Below are 21,059 nucleotides of genomic sequence, written 5' to 3' on the forward strand. Positions count from 1 at the left end.
AAGCACTTTTTCGCAGATGTCTAGTACGGGCGGGTCAGCAGTAGTTTCAATGAAAACCATGTACGTGCAAAATTACTCATCACTAAATCCTCATCGATGTCTTATCTCGATAGAACCTATTTCTTATCTAAATGTGTTCGCCACTGCGGCTGCCCGTGGTTGGCGTGTCGCACCTTGGTGGTTTTCACTTTGTTGCCGGAGGAGCAGCTCCAGCCGGTGCGGTCCGGAAGAACCTTGCACTCCTCCCCGTCGTTGCACGGCTGCATGTGACACCACCACTTCTCCATCACGATGTACGCTGCAACGACGACGCGACACGGCACACAGAGGAGCCCTCAGTAAGGCCGTTGGTGGAGGCCGTTGGCCCCGCCGCTCTCCCTGCAACTCACCGCTGCATGAACGTTAAGCACAAAGTGCTTGCCACAAATGAACATCGATACACCGCTGATGTCGTCAAGGAGCATAAACCGTCACGCGAACTCTGGTCATCCTCGCATTCAGCGGCGGCTTGTGGCTGGCCATCGAACAAAAACTGTCACCGCATCGCTCGCTTTCAGATGCGCTTCTGTGTCCGTCTGGAATGCTCTTCATTCCGATATCAGGAATCAACTGGAGCTACGCACTTTAAATAATCTAGATTGAAAACGAATTTCTTTAGAATAGTTTTTTGTGTTTAGTTTAGTTTGTTGAGTTATCAATCTTAATTTAAAAGTGCACGGCTTCCAGTGGCTTCCTGGAACTTTGCGTTCCAGGTGGTCACAGAAGCGCGTCCGGAAAGTGCGCGACGTAGAGCCCCTCCGCTTGTTCCCGCAACAAGAGACGGTCCCCTAAAAATGGCCAAGCCAACGAGGGCCCGAGTGGGACGACGGCCTGGAACCAAACCCGCGGCGACGCAGCGTCTACAGCTGGCGGTCACGTAGCAAGAGCGCCTCCCTTCCACCTCCCTACGACTGATGGCGCGAGACCGTGATGAGCGTGGGGAGGCATCAGGGCCGTGCGATGATTCGTCGGCGATGTGCAACTTCACGAAGAGTGAAGCACGACCACACGGGCAGGGGGGGGGGGGTGGCCGGGGCGAGTGCTCTTGGGCCGGAGCGCCCACCGGAGGCCGGGCGGGGCGAACGAGAAAGCTGTTGTGGGCCACCTTGGGTGGCCGCCTTTGTACCCTCGGTGCTGTTGAGACCGAAGTCGACTGCGGGGGAGGGCCCCGGCCGTTGATCTGTGCGCGCTCTGTTCCCTGCGCATGCGGGTTGCAAGGGGCTTTTGTACGGCTTGGCGCTTCGGCGTTGATGTCTGCGCCGCTCGAGTTTTGCGCGAACTGATTCATATTCTTTGGGTCTTTCGGTAAAGTCACGTAGATGGCTCAAAGAAAATAAAAAAACTACGACGTTTCGATCACAACGCATGATGACGATCGCTTGTGTTGTGATAGAAACGTCGTAGTTTTTTGTGTTTTTTCTTTTAACCATCTACGTGACTTTCCCGAAAGACCCAAAGAATATGAATTCCTGCAGTCACGAAAGCTTTAAGTCAAGATTTTGAACGTGTATTTGTTTTTTTTGTTTTCCCTTGAATGTCTTTGCAACTCGTGCATCTGCAATGTTAGGGTTTCTACGCAGCTACATTTATTTTTTACGAAGGTGCTCCGTGAGTCATTCTCGTAAAAGATCTCACGGCTGAATGTCTCCGACCCACGTCAACAAATATAAAAACAACAACAATAATACAAAAACAACGGCAAGAGGCACGCACACTCGTGTTGTGCACGTGAATCGAAGCAAATTTGGAGCACAATGATTGTGGAGCGCAATGCGCTAAATACTGCACCATCGCCACCCCTGTATAGCCTTCACAGACTTTTGGGGCAAGTGCTGTTAACGAGCACCGATGAAGGCCGGCACAGTCTACGATGGAGTGGGTTGCCAGCACTACACCCGGCCACCTTTGTTTCCCCGGTGCTGATGTTTTACATACCATACCAACTCAAACTAATTTATTTTTATTTTACCAGTTAAGACCCACTCAGGTGTTAGCATCTTTTTTGAGAAGCGACCTGGCCACAAATGATAGCTCAACGAAGTGGCTTATCACTTGGACATGTATTTGAGTCAAACACTCTAAATGCACGATGTTGATTCTAAATGTGGAGGGAAAAGCCGGAGGACCCAGATAAAAATCCTCGCGACCACGGGGAGAGAGAGATACACGCAAACTCCAAATATACAGCAGGCGTCAGGGTCGGGATTGAACGCACGACCTCCTGCATACCAGGCGAGGTATAGAACATCTCGCCACCGCATCGCCAGACGGGATGTTGGCGGATGGACGAGACCGCTGAAGGAATGGATGCCAAAGGAGAGAACTCGCACCAGCGGAAGCCACCGTGGCGATGGCGTGATGAAATCAGTTCACGTGCAGCAGTGTGACAGATGGTAGCAGCAAGATTGGAAGAGAGATGGCGATGGCCTGGTGAGGTCTTCATCCAGCAGTGGATAGATAATGGCAATTATTTTGATTTAAAGCTTTCGTGACTGCAGGGATTCATATTCTTGGTTCTTTCGGTAAAGTCACGTAGAAGGGAAACAATAAAATAATAAAAATATTAAACAATAAAATTCTCACGACGTTTCGACTGCAACACAAGCAATCATCATCATGTGTGAAAAACACTGATTTTTAAAAAATATTTTCATCATTTTATTGTTTCCCTTCTACGTGACTTTACCAAAAGAACTAAGAATATAATGGCAATGATGTTGATGATTATGACGAATTTCTTCATATGGTCCACAAGAGTAAATTGCATGGAACAAGTAGGTTATTCGTGTTGTTTGTGAACCTTTGTTTTGACAAAAAAGAAAATAATATTTATCCCCTGAGGTGGTACTGACAAGTGAAATGTCTGGTCTCATCTGCTGAGGGAATCATCTTGACAACAACTCTATTGTTATTTTTCTTCATTCTTTTTTTTTGCTGTTCATGGAAAAGTAACCTCCCTGTCATTCCAGTTTCGGATGTGTGAATAGTTACCGTGTGAATCATCACAGTTTGACAATCATCTCACATTTTAATTAAAGTTCTGAAAATGTTAATTAAAACGGAGATGCCAATAAATAATCAAATGCTCCGTAATCGCTTTCACACGTAATTTTCACCATCACTTAGTTTGGAGCCTAAAAACTCGTAATGAGTTTTTTTTTTGGTGGGGGGGTGTTTCCCCCTTGGTCTAAAAAATACACATAGAATAATAATAATGTGAGAATATTTAACCAGGTGCTCAAGCACACTTAATTGTTTACCCTGAGGAGGGACCAGAGCAACATTTTGGAGAGAAAAAATTAATGAGGAAATCGGGGTGCTTTCTTCTTTTTAACGGAATGCTCGTTTTCTTTTTGTTAATCCATCACTCGTTACTCGACAGCAATTAAGGGCAGAAAACACACAAAAAGCAAGATGAACAAAACACAAGCAAAGCAACTGATGGCAAAGGCGCTCTCTCAACGCGTGTGGCTTCTGTCTGGAGCGGCATGCCCGTCGGAGGAACTTGAGGATAGAGTTGTGTTTTCCGAGACCCGTGAAACTGCTAACCGGGGTTCACATGATAATTGTTCTGATAATTGTTTTTTTACCCTTCTATCTGGCAACAAAACTGACACCTTTTTACAAGGAGTCATGTTTGCATAGACCACAATACCTGCAGCCATAATGCAAAAAAAAAACATAACTCTGATAATGTATGCACTGTCCTTGAAGTTGATTGGTCCACACCCGAGACAGCTTTTCTTAGAGCCTAGTCTCACATGGTGTTGGACCAGATGACGCCAAAAGGCGCACATCTTGACCGCGTACAGTGGAAACAAGGTACAACGTCGAATATCCGACTATTGTTAAACTATTTTTTTTATTTTACTAGGTAAAGCCCAATGATCAATATAGCTCTTTTTTCAGAAGCGACCTGGCCACAAATGATAGCTCAACGAAGTGGCTTGTCGTTTGGAAATTTATAGCAGCCGAATACTCTAACCACACGTTCATTATAAATGTGGAGGAAAAAACTAGAGGACCCAGAGCAAAATCCACGTGACCACGAGGAGAACATGCAAACTCCAAATATACAGCAGCAGGCGTCAGGATTGGGATAGAACCCACGACCTTCTGTATATCAGGCAAGACAGTTAACATCTCGCCACGGCAACACCGTGGTGCATATCCACGCTGACCAATTAAAGCGACAGGGACACCCAGCACGGTGTTTAACGTACGTTTCCACTCGTTTTCTACAACTCCGACCTTTTCACAGGTGGCCACGCGTTTTCAATCTGACGCACAGTCGTCTGCCCCTTGCGTGCAGTGATGCACTTCCTCACATTTTGAGCAGTTTGCACGCCACTTTATCCAGCGACCACCCAGGGAACGTGCCAACGTTGGTCCAACGTAGAGATGCGGTTGGAAGCGTTGGACCCATGGACGTATGTACGTTGAACTTCTTTCGCACCGTACGTAGTCAACCATACTAATCGCAATGTCGGCCCAATGTTGGACAAACGTAGACTGGGCTATCTGTGCAATGGAATAGCTGATAATTATCGATAGATGTTCACGTAACCGACCTTCTCACATCTCCGCCTGTACCTCAGTTCCTGTACGTGCAATTCTGCTGAACATTTCTATAAAATCTTATTGTATTAAACTGTACGTCCATATTTTTTTTTATTGAGGTGCATTAGATGAGAAACAAAAGGTGGTTGAAGAATTTTTTATATTAACGTTGGAAAGTATGCAAATTCACACTTAATAATATTTTTCCAAAAGCACAGACGGGAAGAATTTCATATATTGCTTGGAAAATAGAGACAAGGGGTTCTGTAAAAAAATCTTCTTGGGTCAATATGACCTTTTCAGTACGGAACATTCTAAAAATATAATAATAATAATAATAATCACAGTGCCATCGCGGTCTCTAAACAACACGACAGGTGCCAATTATTTCCCTTTGCGAACGAAAAAAAAAACTAGAGCAAATGTGCCGCTTGAATGAAAACATTTTAAAACAATTCCGCTTGGACATTATTAAAATGAGTCGTGGAATGCATCATCTTAAGCGGAATTTAAATAAATCTGATAGGTGCCCCGGGGAAATCGTATTATGCCTTTCGGGGGAATTTAAATTAATGCATGACCCTCTAGGACACTTAAAAAAAATGTTACAATAACGGTTTAGGGGACGCAAACTGATTCATTGTTTTTTTGTGAATATCTCTATGTTTCATACTCTGGTTTTTCGGTAAAGTCACGTAGGTAAAAAATCTAACAAAATAAATGAAAACAACTCAAAACCGCTTAAGTGTGTCAGACACACTTAAGCGGTTGTGCTTTCGCTACGTTGTCCCCACCTGAAGAAGGACGCTTGTGTTGCGCCCGAAACGTCGTGATTTAATTTAGTTGTTTTCATTGATTTTATTTTCTTCTACGTGACTTTACCGGAAAAAACAAAGAGTATGAATCCTTGCAGTCACGAAAATTAATATCTAGAATCTCTATTTTTGCATGACAACTGCTGATGGCGCCAATGCTCAATTGGCATTTTCCACTTGTTTAATGGTTTTATAGAGTGCTGTACTATCTTTCGCACCAACTGCAGAACCAGGGTCATCCATTAATATAAATACCGGTTCGGATGCTAGCCTTCAATAATTGTGCTTTAAATTTCTTCTGCAGCAACGCAACATCTCATTATAATGTCGAACAATAATAATAATAATAATGATGATGATGCTCTGCATTGTGAAATTTACTTGAAATCTCACAGGGAGGGATGCAACTGGGTTCGTATATGAGGGTATTTCTATAGGCAGAGAGACTTGTATTAATTCAGTAACCTATGTCGAGTGAGATTTTAATGGAAAAAAAAACAAGCATTCGCATAGAGAACGGGGCATGACCCAAATCTTCAGGGCCTACATCTTTTTTTCGACCCAACAAAAGGGAGCCAACGTGGCGCTCTTGTGCAGCTGCACATCAGAAGAGCAGCGAGTTGTTATTTGGTGGGGTTTAATTTGTTCTTATTCTCTCAGGGTGTAAAGACAAGTGAAATGTATTGAGCACTGAAGCGGCAATGTGGCGAAATCTGTATGAAGTATGGCAAATGTTCACGAAAATGTGCTAAGATACATCGAAACAAAAATCCATCACCTTCATGTCGGGAATCTGGCTGATAAGGCATGGCAAATCCCTGCCGGCTTTTACGGGGCCTCCCATTAATAATTTTGACACGCAAACAGGCGCTCGAGTCTTTTTAGGAATATTCACTCGCGTTCCGGAATATTCAATGGGCCGTTCCGCCCAGCGTCTGCTAATGAAAATATGAACTTGATTCCCACTCGCTTGTCGTGCCGGAAAAGAAACAAAAGGAGGTTAAAAAACAATCTTTAACCTTTCTCAACGTGAGCAAACGTGGCTCTATGACCCCTGCTACGGCCCCTAAAGGCGTTGGTCACGTGACGCCCACTGTGGCCGCTCACCCCCCCCCCCCCAACTCTCGTTGTTTTCCTCCACCTTAGCGTCGTGCTTTCTTCCTCCAAATAAAATATCACGCACCCGTGATCCTCACCCGTGGTCGTGTCGATCGTTCAATGTTAATGTGCCGCTTCTTTGAGGGGCTACTGCTGTTGTGGTGTTGTCTTGGTGTGGTCTGGGCTGTGTTGTTGTTGTTGTTGTTTTTGCTGCCTTGCCCAAGCTTGATAAATCGGACTTATATAACTTATTCATATTTAGTGACTTGCTTACCACGTTCTCTATTTTGCACTCCTATCGTTTTGTTTGTAATTGTTTGCTGTTGTAACCCGTTGACCTGCCCATACTGGACATTTGTGAACAAAAGAGCTTCATTGCTCATGGGATTCCTCCTCCAGCCGAAATTAAGTTTCCGATTCTGATGATTCATTGCCACGGTTGTGGCCGCTCACATCACACCCAACCCGCGTGTGTTGCCATGACTCGCCATAGCGGTCACCACCCCAGGTGAACAAACGGTCCGGGTGCAGCCCTGCAATTTGGTTTCTCACGACACTGCTGCTGGAGAGGATTTCACCAACACTACAACCACCACCACAACCACTACAACCACCACCACAACCACTACAACCACCACCACAACCACCATTACAACCACCATCACAACCACAATCACAACCCCCACAACCACCACTACAACCACCACAACCACCATTACAATCACTACCACCACAACCACCACCACAACCACCACCACCACAACCACCACCACAACCACCACAACCACCACCACCACAGGGAGCATTCGAGAGCCTCTTCCTTAGATCGCACCTCGTTATTTGTTAGCCTCTCTGGATATTACTCTTCCATTCTGGCCAGACGTCTTTGAAACGATTTAACCATTAACTATTCAACTTTTTTACTTTACCAGGTAAAGCCTACTGAGCAACATAGATTTTTTTTTCCAAGAAGCGATCTGGCCACAATTGAAAGCTCAACGGAGTGGCTTGTCATCGGCTGGAAATGTATCGCAGCCAAATATTATGAACGCATGTTTATTCTAAATTTGGAGGGGGAAATCGGAGTACACGGAAACTCTAATCATACGGGCGTCGGGGTGGGGATCGGACCCACGACCTCCTGTATACCAGGCGAGGTAGTTAACCCCTCGCCACCGCGGCGCCCCCGAGGTGGGGGTACCCACACTTTACCCCACCGTACGCGACCTGCCGATCAACTCACTACGGTATACATCATCTTTACTGCTGCGTGGACAGCAGGCGGGGGGATTGAAGACACTTGCACCATGGTTTCAGCTGCCGCACCATGAGGTCAAACCGGTGACCTCTGGGTTGCAAGTCCAGTGAGGGCGCTGACCATTGCATTTTTAATTCTTCAATGCGCGTGGTCTTTACGCCCTGACAGGACAAAAAAGTTAAATAACCTCTCACAGTTTTTCTTAGATGCAGTTGTGTAGGGACCCGAGCCAGCTTTGATCATGTGGCAAAATGTACAGGTCAAACAAAATTATTGCACGAGTACCAGGGGGTCATGACCCCGTGCAATGTTTACCCAAATTGCACAGACGAAGTCAACATAATCATTTTTAAAAACCCCTTTCTTATTCAAACACTCTCGCACAATCCGTGAGCAACATATAAACCGCACGGGATCATTATGATAGCCGTCGACTCAATTTTTAAACGGTTGAGCTATGTTTCAGAGATGGTGATGGGCAGGCTCGCTACACTCTCCGTTTTCACCAATTGCATTTCCCGACCGCGCTACGCACGTCGCGCACTGACAACGACGCGTCCATCCGGAACTCCTCGCCGAGCAAATCTCTCGCACACATCCCGGGTCGGGGAGCGTTGTGTGGAATACGCTTTCATTCAATCGCTTCTGACATCCCTTTAAGGGACCTTTTTTTTTATCCACGCAACTTTCACCGGCAGTCAAACTGAAATTTTTTTGTTTTTTACCAGAGGGCCATCTGCACTATGGGTAGGGTAAACCTGGCATTCACACCACAGTCGCCTTAACATATATTATTTTATATTTATAAAGCACACGCCTTGGCTCAAGGCTCCAAGGCGTGCTTTTTAACAAAGTTTAAAAAGCGGAAACAACAATCGAGTGATTTAGATGGCAGGGGCAGTGCGAGCGCCGTGGAATGAATGGCCGTAACAGAAGCAACACGCGGGTCTCGAAAGGGCTACAGGGGAGGGACGGGAAGGGGTGGAGGGACAAGGGGAGGGAAGAGGAAGGGAATTGGCAATAGAGAAGAGGTGAGGTTTTGAGAGATGAACGGAAGGAGGTTAAGGAGGGGGAATGCTTCATGTACATGGGCAATGCTGATTCTATGGGCAGTGTTGAGTCTGTGGGCAGTGCTGATTCTATGGGTAGTGTTGAGTCTATGGGCAGTGTTGGGTCTATGGGGAGTGTGGAGTCTATGGGTAGTGCTGAGTCTATGGGTAGTGCTGAGTCTATGGGCAGTGTTGAGTCTATTGGCAGTGTTCAGTCTATGGGTAATGTTGAGTTTATGGGCAGTGTTGAGTCTATAGGTAATGTTGAGTTTATGGGCAGTGTTGAGTCTATGGTTAGTGTTGAGTCTATGGGTAGTGTTGAGTCTATGGGTAGTGTTGAGTCTATGGGCAGTGTTGAGTCTATGTGTAGTGTTGAGTCTATGGGCAGTGTTGAGTCTATGAGCAGTGTTGAGTCTATGGGTAGTGTTGAGTCTATGGGCAGTGTTGAGTCTATGTGTAGTGTTGAGTCTATGGGCAGTGTTGAGTCTATGAGCAGTGTTGAGTCTATGGGTAGTGTTGAGTCTATGGGCAGTGTTGAGTCTATGTGTAGTGTTGAGTCTATGGGCAGTGTTGAGTCTATGAGCAGTGTTGAGTCTATGGGTAGTGTTGAGTCTATGGGCAGTGTTGAGTCTATGGGTAGTGTTGAGTCTATCGGCAGTGTTGGGTCTATGGGGAGTGTGGAGTCTATGGGTAGTGTTGAGTCTATGGGCAGTGTTGAGTCTATGAGCAGTGTTGAGTCTATGGGTAGTGTTGAGTCTATGGGCAGTGTTGGGTCTATGGGGAGTGTGGAGTCTATGGGTAGTGCTGAGTCTATGGACAGTGTTGAGTCTATGAGCAGTGTTGAGTCTATGGGTAGTGTTGAGTCTATGGACAGTATTGAGTCAATGGGCAGTTCTTGGTCTATGGACAGTGTTGAGTCTATGGACAGTGTTGAGTCCATGGGCAGTATTGGGTCAATGGTCATTTATAAGTCGCTAGTGCAGCGTTGAGTCTACGGAGAAGAGCCACCCAACGTTAGGGGTGCATTGTCAGCGGTGCCACCGTGCGGGGGGCACCTCCCGACGATGGGAGACAACATTCAGCTCATCCGCTTGTCGCGCTCCACTCCCACTTCACGTCGCGGGGAGCCGTGCCGCTAACAGGGTGGGGGGGTGGAGGCAAGACGCGAACAATCCCGAGGATGATGAAAGCCGGCGGCTCCAGGCAGCACCGTGCACAGCCCTCCCCACTAATGAAGGGTGATATGTCACCATCGACGCAACAAAGGCAGGCGAGCGGAGTTAATCGCCCGAGCCCTCGAGGAAAAAAAACCGAGGCTCATTCGTCTATCTTCAAAAAGCAGCGGCTCAGCCTCCACGTTAGTGGCGGGGCGCACGCCTACGGAAGCTGCCGAGTAACGGGTAGGGAGGGGTAGGTGGGGTTTTTGGCGTATTAAAAAGAGGCTCACGAATTCCGCTCCGCAACGTACAGCGCTGATTGCGCACACTCGCAGCCGTGCCGGCAAGCCAATAACATTTATAATAGAGGCTTTTTGGGGTTAGATCGTGCAGATATATGAATGTGTCGTTATAACCCGTCACCATCCGACACAAAACTGGCTGTCGCCTGATGAAGCTGGTTGTAATGACTGGTGAAACGTCGTACTCAGATTGTAAATGTTGTGGCTTGGCTCTCCAACACACACCGGTGTGCTGTACTAGTGACGAATTGGCCACGTTCTGTTTACGTGACAACCCTTACTAGTTGACTGTGTCGGGTGGTGGCGGGTTTAACGACACATTTACATATTTACGCGACCTAACCCAAAAAAAAAACCTGTATTATGGATGATATTGGTCGCGAAAGCCTGCCACGTGTGTAACTCAATACAATTTCCTTCGAGAATCCCCCGTAGAACACTCGCGCACCCCGCTGCCGGCGGAAGGCCTTCCGCGAGGGGCAGGAGGTCGTCGGCAAAAAAACCCTGCGGCTCTGGAGGCTCTGGAGGCTCGCCGCGGCTCTTTGAAGAGGCTGCCTCGTGATGTTATTTATCGAGGACTGCCGCCGTCTCGTATTCACCACCACCACCATCACGTTGCATTGCGGCGGCTCTTGAAGCATTGAGGGGTTTCGATTTAAAGCTTTCGTGACTGCAGGGATTCATCTTCTTGGTTCTTTCGGTAAAGTCACGTAGAAGGGAAATAATAAAATAATAAAAATAAAACTTAATAAAATACAATTCTCACGACGTTTCGGCCACAACGCAAGCAGCCGTCCTCAGGTGAAGAACAGGTCTGTTGGAAAGACAGCGATCAGACGCTGTCTTTCCGACAGACCTGTTCTTCACCTGCATTCAGACGCTGTCTTTCCGACAGACCTGTTCTTCACCTGAGAACGGCTGCTTGCGTTGTGGCCGAAACGTCGTGAGAATTGTATTTTATTATCTTTTATTTTTATTATTTTATTATTTCCCTTCTACGTGACTTTACCGAAAGAACCAAGAAGAACATTGAGGGGTTGTTGTTTTTTTCATTTGTTTATCGAATTATAATTTTTTTTGTCTGATTGTGGCTTTGGGTTTGCCGACGCCTGCACCAGGAGGGTCTGTAGAGAGGCCCTCGATGAAGGCACTTTTGGCCTACTCTTTCACGTCTCACAAGAGGTGGGAGGACCCACACGTTACCCCGCCACACGCGACCCGTCAGTGGACTAACTGTGGCCTATACATTTATACCGATGGGTGGACAGAGGTTGGAGTGGGGGGGGGTTAAGAAACAGCCCCCACCCTCAGCACCCAGCCATCCAATTGCATGAGCCATTGCCCCCACACCACCCTCGTCTACCCCCCCACCCCGTCTCCGCACATTAACTAATTTATTTATCAGAATATACATTTATACTGGAGGAATCCGATGAGCTATAAAGCTCTTTAGTCACACATGTGCAGCCGACCCCGTCCAGTCACGACCAATGAGCTCCGCAGACAGAGAACCGCGCTGCGCCGAGCCGGCCGCGCGCTCGCCGTCGCAACCGTCACAGCATGCGTCGGAAAACGCGAATAAAGGAGACCTCAATATGTAAAGAATATGAATTCCTGCAGTCACGAAAGCTTTAAGTCAAGATTTGAGACCTCAATACATGAACAGACAGTGCTATAATGCCACGGGTCGGCAAAACAAAAAGTAACAAGAAGGGCAATTGTTGGTCGAATTCGGTCACGAAAAAACTATTAACCAAAACTCAATATTTCAAGAGGCGCGGTCCTTAATAAACAACATCACGAAGCAGCCCCTTAAAGAGCCGCGCGCGGCTCCAGCGCCGCAGCTTTGCCGACCCCCTGTTCTAAGAAGAAGGCAGCTTCGGCATGGAGTGGAGAGCGAGAGAGGTGGGTGGGGGGGGGCAGAAGGGAGGTGGTGGTGGGGGGGGGGGGCCTCCTCACCGTCGACGCAGCCCGGGCGCGTGCGCGTGGTACCGGCCACCTGACCGGGCAGGCACGAGCACTTGACGGTCTGCGAGCGCTCCTCGATCTTGTTCTTGTTGCAGCAGCGGTGCGCTTTCAGCACCTCGCACGTGCCCATTCGCATCGGCCCTGGGAGGGGGCGGGGGGGGGAGGAAACACGCCACACGCGCATGAAGATACAGATCCACCCGTGTAGACTTTACAGGCTGTAGGAGCAAGTGCTGTTCGCAAGCAGCGCCTATGAAGGGCACACGAGTGGTTGGGTGGTTAACACCACGCCCGGCCGCCTTTGTCTCATCAGCGGCGATGTTTACACATCGCTCCAGGTTCTCGTTTGAGGCTGAGTCGACCTAGGGGAGGCCCTGCACCGGTCGCTGATGTTGACCGTGATCGGGAATCGAACTCGGTTGGCCGGGTTCGTAACGCAGCGTGCTGACCGCGACACGACCGCTCTCAAAACACACACAATACACTGTCAATACACACGCAATACGCTATCAATACACACACAATACACTATCAATACACACACAATACGCTCTGAATACACACACACACACGTGCGCACACATGCATGACACCAACCAGTGTCCTATTAGCCCACCCCACCTGCTCGTTTAATTTTTTGCATTTTTTATTTATTCCCGCCCCCCCCCCGCTAGTATTTCATAAGTGATTGCCACCGTGGTGTAATGGGGTTCGCACACGCGCTCTTTCGATCCAGAGGTCGCCGCATTGATTTGATTTACCGATGGAACCCGCGACGAGATAACGGGCACCCTGGGTGATGCGTTGATTGCCCGGGGGGGGGGCAGTGGGCGTTCACACACCTTGGGCGAGGAGCGGTTTGGGGGGGGTCCATAAATGACTCACGTGATTTTGGACGATTTTTGACCCCCCCCCCCCTTCGTCACACGGCGTCACAAAAAGTCAGACCCCCCCTCAAATGTGACGTCACAAAGTTTCCCCCCACCCCCCCCCAAAAAAAACATGCTTCAAATCGCTTTAAACTATTGTCATTGTAGTGATTATTTAATGTGACGTTATAGGAGAAGACATTTATTAAAAAGTCTATTTAATTAAGTAGAACGTGTTGTCCATATTTATTTAAAGTTGCGCATTTTGATGTGACGTCACATTTCTTAAACCCACCCCTCCCCCTCGTCACACATCGTCACAAATGTCTGACCCCCCCCCCCCTAGGTGCGTGACGTCATTTATGGACGGCCCCTTGGGGGGGAGGGGGTACCACTCCTGACGTTGTCGTTCCAGCCACAAAACCGCGAGAATGCGATGGCCACCAACGGTCCCGGCCATGATACCGTGTTGACCGGTGATCTTCACAAATGCCTTCGCGAATCAGAGAAGGGGCCACCCTCACCGATACGACATCGGCGGAGCTGAGGGCCGTTCGCCACGCACGTTTGACATCATTGGAGGTTTTGACGGAAGCACGACGATGGTGATTGGAGGGGTCGCACGTCAAGGGCGGTGGGCCTTACACTGAAAGAACACTGGTTTTGGTTTTGGCTCGAAGCCACTGAACCTCTCTCACACCGTACGTAGCTAGTCGGAGGTGCGAGCATTGCACCCCCCCCCCCCCCATGTCATGCTCGTTTGAGGATGAAGATTGCTCCGACTTGATTTGGCTTTGCATGAATAAAGAACCCAGAGTGCCCAGGATAATGAAAAAAAAATTTTACAAACGGAAGCTTCGTGTCTGTGTGTCGCACAAAAATTATTCAGTTTAACACGTGGGATTTCGCGACCAATACCCATAATAAAGGGGTATTTTCGGGTGAGATCGCGTAAATATAAATGTTTCGTTAAACCCGCCACCAGCCGACAGCACCAATTAGTTAGGGTTTGTCACGTAAACAAAACGTGTCAAATAGTTACCACTTCAGCACACCGGCGTGTTGTTGAGTAAACCCACAGCATTTACAATTTGTGTGCGACGCTTCGTTTACAGTTTGACCAACTTCAAATGTTTCCTGCAGCTGCCCTGGACCAAAGACAAACTGGCAGCTGCTCCATTGGATGGAGTCAATCGGGTTTTCATATTTCCCATTCCATTCTTCCGTACGATGGTAAATGTGTTTAGGAGCGTAATGCCAATGTCGAGGCCTGCTGGCCACGATGAGAGGGCTTCAGCAGCAGCAGCAGCAGCAGAGAGAGAGTTCGTGTCGTTTTGATGCTCATCCTCGGTTAAAGGAGCACAGACTACAGTGGGTTTACGAAATGGTCCATAGTTTAGGTTGCATGGCCCTGATTTGTCCAGTGATATCTTGCAACATCGTTATTTGTTGCCAGTAGGCTGACCTATTGCATTTGCACGGTAGGAGTGAGTGTGTGTGTGTATTTGTATTTGGGAGCGGTGGTGTAGCGGTTAGCGCGCTGCGCTGAAAACCTGGCGATCCGAGTTCGATTCCCACTCACGGCCAACACCAGTGACGATAATCCGAACCGGTCCTGGGTCTCCCCTAGGTCGACTCAGCATCAAATGAGTACCTGGTGCAATGTGTAAATATCGCCACTCGGGAGGCAAAGGCGGCCGGGCGTGGTGTGGGCCACCCAACCCCCTTGTGTGCCGTACCAGCCTTCATAGGTCCTCGCTAACAGCACTTGCCCCAACAGTCTGTTAAGTCCATACGGGGGATCTTTGTCTTTGTCTCTATACGTGGACACGTGACCAAATTCAAGAGCTTCTCCGGTCTGGTGGCGATTTAATCCAGTGGGGGTCTCCGCAGTCATTTCTGGATCTAATTAACACTTCTGAATTGACAACTATGGGGGAAAAACAGTAGCAAACGTGGCGCTTCATCAGAAGCAAGCTAAACAATTGATGAGATGCGGTGATACAAAAAAAAATGCCTGTGATGTCATTGTACCGACTCGTAAAATAGGAAATCTATATCCTTTACACGGCTGGTCCTATTACGGCACATTGCTTAGGACAAAATTTGAAATAGAATCAGGGAAAATACGTATTCGACACCAGGCGGGAATTATGCTATTCATCTCACTTCCATTTCTCTTCCGCACAGAAATCCATTTTAATATTTTAGAATTATTTCGCACCTCGAAGAAAGAATAGTGACACAAGTTAATTCATTTATCTGCTCGCCAAATGCGGAGACCCAATTATAGTGTGCGGTGGCGAATTGCCTCTGTGCTCTGAACCCAGTGATCTTTATTATTTTTGTAATATTTATTAAGCCTGCAGAGCATTGGCGAGTTTTGTCGCGATTCGAGGCTTGTACGTTTTATGTTGAACTTCTTTCGCAGCGAAAATCACTTCTTTAAGACTGCTTTTTCGTGTTTAGTTTGGTGTTCTCCCCCTTCAACTCCTATTATTATGGTTGGCGACGTAGAGTATGAAAGAAGTTCAACATTAATACATTATTAATATTATTTATCCTTAGTTAATATGCACTATAACTTCAAGAAACGATACTGTATCGTAGCCATATTTTCAGTCTTGTTCTTAGCGTTATAGAGTGAAGATTTCACCTTCGGATTAGATATCACTTATAATGTTAAAATCACATTTTTATTGGTTGTTAAAAAAACTAATTTTTTTGGTCAAACGGTGGCAGTGGCATGATGCCGATGTGATTCCAAGTTAACGCAATGCGGTGGAAGTTATATAACGTCAAATGATATTCCACGTAACGTACGGAGGCGAGCACGTGGAGAGCATTCGCACAGAAACATTTAAATCCAGCTAAAAACGCATCTCTTTATTTTACCAATCGCTTTACTCCCCGCGATTCGAGCGCGAGAGCAATTTGAGATGAGTCAAAATGAGGCTGCCGCTTTGTTTGCTCAAGCAAATGCAATTAAACTTTTTTTTGTTTCACGCTTATAAAAATATATAAACGAGACCATAACGGTAAAAAGTCTGGAACGTCGCGTGAACAATTTGAGACTGACAGCTGTGACTTTCAAAGGAAAAACCCCTTCATTAAAAATACTGCCATTTTAATTGGTAAAGAAAAACAATGATTCGCGTTTCCGCCATGTCTTCCCCATTCACTGGGACGGTGCGTTTGTGATTCGCTCGCAGCTAAGTGCTTCCTTGGACATCGCGTTGATCGTGGAGAGAGCCGAGAGCAGAGAGACGAGAGAGAGAGAGAGGCGCGTGCCAAACAGTGGTGCCCTCCAGAGCGTGGTCCTTCGTTACGCAACGCTAAAGATGCATCGTCTAATTAGGGAAAAGGGGCATCAGGTGCATGATGATGATGAACCATTAGCACTCGTGAAATAGAATTGTTTGAAAGAAATACAAAAAATATATACATTTCTCAGGTAAGCGAGCATCTTCGTTAATGTTTAAAATATAAATATGTAGGTCTATGTGTGGCACACAGACATACCAGCATGCTTTCAGCGCCGGACAAAAATATCGGTCTTAATGAGCAAAAAACCTAAGCAATGCAGTGCCCTAGTGAATTTGAAGCATGTCCTTCTCTTGACGTTGATTAAGATGTCATATATATGTGTCACTTGTGGTTTTGTTTCGTACGAAGTGTCTGCAAAGCCATCATATTTTATACAAAATTACTGCAACGAAGTCGGCAGTATGGCTGCGTGGTTGAAACGTTGGCAACACGTTACGTACGTACGTATGTTTGTTTGTTCTGCCGAAAAACCCCAGTGATCTTCAACATCAAATAACGGTGGGATTTCAAACGATCACGCCAGAGATATTGCCGAACGCCTGGGACTCTTCTCCAATCTCAACGCGAAGCGCACCGCCAACGCCGCGCGGACGTGCCGCAGGAGTGGGAACCTGCACAGGGCGGAAACCTTCACACGGCCAATTGCGCACGCACGCGTGGGGAGACAAAGGCGGTCGGGCGTGGTGTTGGCCACCCACCCCCTCGTGTACCGTTCCGGCCTTTCATAGGTGCTCGCTAACAGTGCTTGCCCTAACAGCCTGTGAAGGCTATACCGGGGATCTTTGTCTTTGTGAGGAGCGGCAGTGCGCTACGAACCTGGTCACCTGAGTTCGATTTCTACTCACGGCTAACACCCAGTGACGATTATGTGAACCGGTCCTAGGCCTCACCTAGGTCGACTCAGCCTCAAACGAGTACCTGGTGCGATGTGTAAATATCGCCACTAGGTATTAGGGAGACAAAGGCGGCCAGGCGTGGGGTTGACCACCCACCCCCTCGTGCTAACAGCACTTGCCCCTAGAGTATGTTAAGGCTATATGGGGGATCTTTGTATTTGTTTATGTGCGTGTACCGCTGTGGAGAGTCGGAGTAGGGGTTAGCGCGCCATGCTACTCAACTCAGCGACCCGAGTTCGATTCCCGCTCACGGTCACCGCCAGTGACGGTTATCTGAACCGGTGCTGGACTTCGCCTAGGTCGACTCGGCCTCAAATGAGTAATCACCGTGACAATAGTATTATTACAATTGAGCAAAACGTTTGACGTCACGCCAAACGACCCAAGGGGCCGTCCATAAATGACGTCACGCGATTTTGGACGATTTTTGACCCCCCCCCCTCGTCACACGGCGTCACAAAAAGTCAGACCCTCCCTCAAATATGACGTCACAAAGCTCTGCCCCCCCCCCCTACTTAACGAAATCAGCAAGGCGTTGTGGTTCATTTGTGGCAAGCACTTTATGTGTAATGAGCGATTCCTATAATGTATCGATCAGGTCCGTTGACGATGATGATGATGATGATCAAATAAGTATAACCCGTAAAAACAAGGTTTTTCACTATAAATCCTTTATATGCGTGGCAGCGAACTTAATATAAAGGATTTAAAAATATATTCGCCTGTGGAGGACGCGGGGATCGATCCCGCGACCTTTGGCATGGGAAGCGAGGGCGCTACCAACTGCGCTACTCCGCCACGGCCTGGGTTACGCTCTGGGCTCTTATACTGTGACGTTCAGCCAAAGCGATAAATGAGTTCTATTTGAATATATGTAAAATATATTTTTTTTGCCTAAAAAGTGTAAAATTTTGGGAATTTTTTTTCACGAACATTAATTGTCTGTCACAACGAGTCTGTGTGGAAAATGTCAGCTCGATTGGATCACGGGAAGTGGGTTAAAAAACGAGCGAAAGATTTGCACGGTCCTAAGCAAGCAAGCACGCAAGCAAGCAAGCACGCAAGCACGCAAGCACGCAAGCAAGCAAGCAAGCGAACTTAATATAAAGGATTTAAAAATGCTGGTCCATGCAAAAAAATAAAGCCTTCCACACCTCTCCACGTTTTGAGGAGAACGCATGCAGATTGTATTTTTTTAAAATATAAGCAGACAAGAGTCCATAGGGATAAAAACGTGTTTGTCTAAAACATATACACTTGAGTTAAAAGCAAACTCTAAGTAAAAATCACACTTCATAATAATTGCTGAAATATGTTGACCTCGTTTCAAAGAAAAGTGTTCATGAGCAGGAGTAAAACTGTCCTTGTTTTTTAATGAGATTATACAAAAGAAAACGCGACGGTGATGGGCGCCCGGCCGGATTTGAACCACCAACCGCTCGGCTCGCTCGATCGGGCGAAGCTCTCCACACGGTTTTCTTTTGCTGCCACTTTGGCGGGGTATCTATAAATAAAATCCGCAAAAAAAAAGAATCTGCATGTTCCTTCATCGGCGCCTGTCGCTTGCCCGGAGAATTGACGGTCGGCACTTTGAAAAAAAAAAGCCCTCATTATAAGGACAAATTGAGTGTTTGCGTCTGACAGCAGTGTCCACAAATAACGGCGCTGCACGGAGTACGAGTACACACGTAAGGCGGTTGAAAAGTATCAGGATTATGTATTCAACATCGGAGCCCTCTGAACAGCCCAAGGTTGAAGTTTTAAGTTTTTAATGAGGTTTGGCATGTCACAAAATGACGTGTGTGTTTGGGTACGTGTGCGTGCACGCACGTGTGTGTGTGTGTGCGCGCGCGTTTTAGTGAATGCATGTGTCGGTTTGCGTGAATGTGTAGATGGAGTGTGCGCTTGTCGGGCATGGTGCTGGCCAACCACCCCTTGGTGTGTCGTGCCGGCCTTCATAGGTGCTCGCTAACAGCACTTGCCCCAACATTCTGCTTAAGCTATAAGGGCGATCGTTATCTTTGTGTGTTCCAGCTAATTCCCTTCTCTAAGCATGACACACACGCTTCTATTTTTCATGAACTTATTTGCGGGACTATTTTTCCCCCCAATTAATACATTCGTTTATCGTAGCACGCACATGCGGAGACTGGCTGTTATTTTTTATTATAAAAATGAGCACGCGAACGTGGACTAAAACATATAATTGTTTTTAAATTTAAATATCGCAACAAAAAATTGCATTCGGAAGGTAGAAACATATTAAGTAAAATAAGAACTTGAATGCAATATTATCTCGCGAATAACGTTTACAATTTAATACGTGTACAGAGCAAATGACGTCGCTGCGAGAAAGACTTCCCCCGGAATGTCAATTCACTCCGCTTACACAACAACAAGCGCAGTGCCAAGCTGCAGTCGGGATTTTGAATAATTGACACGCCAGCTCACGACAATGCGGTCACGTCAGCACTCGCCATGACATGCAAACTAGGACGAGTAAAAAGGGAATATGTTCTAAAAATATAATTTCCTAACAAAAAAATTACGAGGATCCATCAATTACGAACGAAAAAAATATGTTTATTTTACCAGGTAAGGCCCACTGGGCTATAGAGCTCTCTTTTCAAAAGCGACTTGGCCACAAATGATCGCTCAACAAGGTGGCTTATCACGTGGAAATGTACAGCAGCAGCCGAATACCCTGAACAACAGGCACCAGGGCGGGGTTCGAACCCACGACCTCCTGTATACCAGGCGAGGTAGTCAACATCTCATAGCCACCGTGGCGCCCCAATTATTGCCTGACCATCCCCCCCTCCACGCCATAACCCCCCCCCCAATTCCAGCCGAAGGTGTCCGCAGATGAATCTGACCCCTGACCTCCCACACCGCTTTTTGTCGCGCCGTGTCCGTACAACGATAAATGAGCTTCGCTCGACCGCAATGAACGCCCCTCCGCCGCCACGTGCCTACGGGGACCCTCGGCGGTCACGTGGGCCCCGTGAACTGTGGGGGCTCGCTGTGCCGAGCAGCGCAAGGTCGTGTCGCACCGCTAAGCGGAGTGGCGTTGGGGGGCGCGGACCTTGACGATGACCTCGCGGTTGCCCTCCTCAATGCCAACGCCAGGGAGCGGAGGAGGGGGAAGGGGGGGAGGAAACGTTGGGGACCGGCAATCCCTTTGGCTCCAGGGATGTGCTGGCAGTGATTGGAAATACAGCGGGAAACTGCACGCTGTGCGGTGTGGGTTTGCCGTCTGTGTGGCCGTACGCCCCGCCACTTACAAGGAGCATGGACCGTCATCCTCGCAGCAGCGGCTTTTGCCTGGCCATCGAAGAAACACGACCACCGCATCGAACGCATTCGGATGCGCTTCTGCGGCCGTCTGGAACGCTCTTCCTTCCGATATGAGGAAGCCAACTGTAGCTGTGCATTTTGAAGACGGAAGCTTGTGTTGCCTCCGAAACGTCGTGATTTTTATTTTATTTTACTTTTATTCATTTTAATGTTTTACCTACGTGACTTTACCGAAAAAAAACCTAAGAATATAATTATTACGATCTGCTGTTTGTGTTGAGTTTGCTGCCCTTCCCCCGCACCTCGGATTATCGCGGTTGGCTACGTACGGCGGTGACAGCAGGTCAACGTACATACGTACGTCACTGGCTCCTCGCTGGCCCGGGCGCCTCAAGCCACCGCCAGAATTCTGCTCGTAACAGAG

The 21,059-nt window shown here is 47.6% G+C and overlaps 1 protein-coding gene across 3 annotated transcripts in view; it reads right to left on the reverse strand.

Moving 5' to 3' along the window:
* LOC144947354 (chemokine-like protein TAFA-2) overlaps positions 1 to 21,059 on the reverse strand; it is a 128,140-nt gene that overhangs the window by 7,737 nt on the left and 99,344 nt on the right. For all 3 annotated transcript variants that reach the window (XM_078876630.1, XM_078876628.1, XM_078876629.1), the window contains 2 exons: positions 12,238 to 12,387; positions 174 to 298 (listed from right to left, as the gene is read on the reverse strand). In XM_078876630.1, coding sequence (XP_078732756.1) covers positions 174 to 298; positions 12,238 to 12,387 — 275 coding nt within the window. The remainder of the gene's footprint in view (positions 1 to 173; positions 299 to 12,237; positions 12,388 to 21,059) is intronic.

Source organism: Lampetra fluviatilis, chromosome 44 (genome assembly GCF_964198595.1).
Source record: "Lampetra fluviatilis chromosome 44, kcLamFluv1.1, whole genome shotgun sequence".
NCBI classification, from domain to species: Eukaryota; Metazoa; Chordata; class Hyperoartia; order Petromyzontiformes; family Petromyzontidae; genus Lampetra; species Lampetra fluviatilis.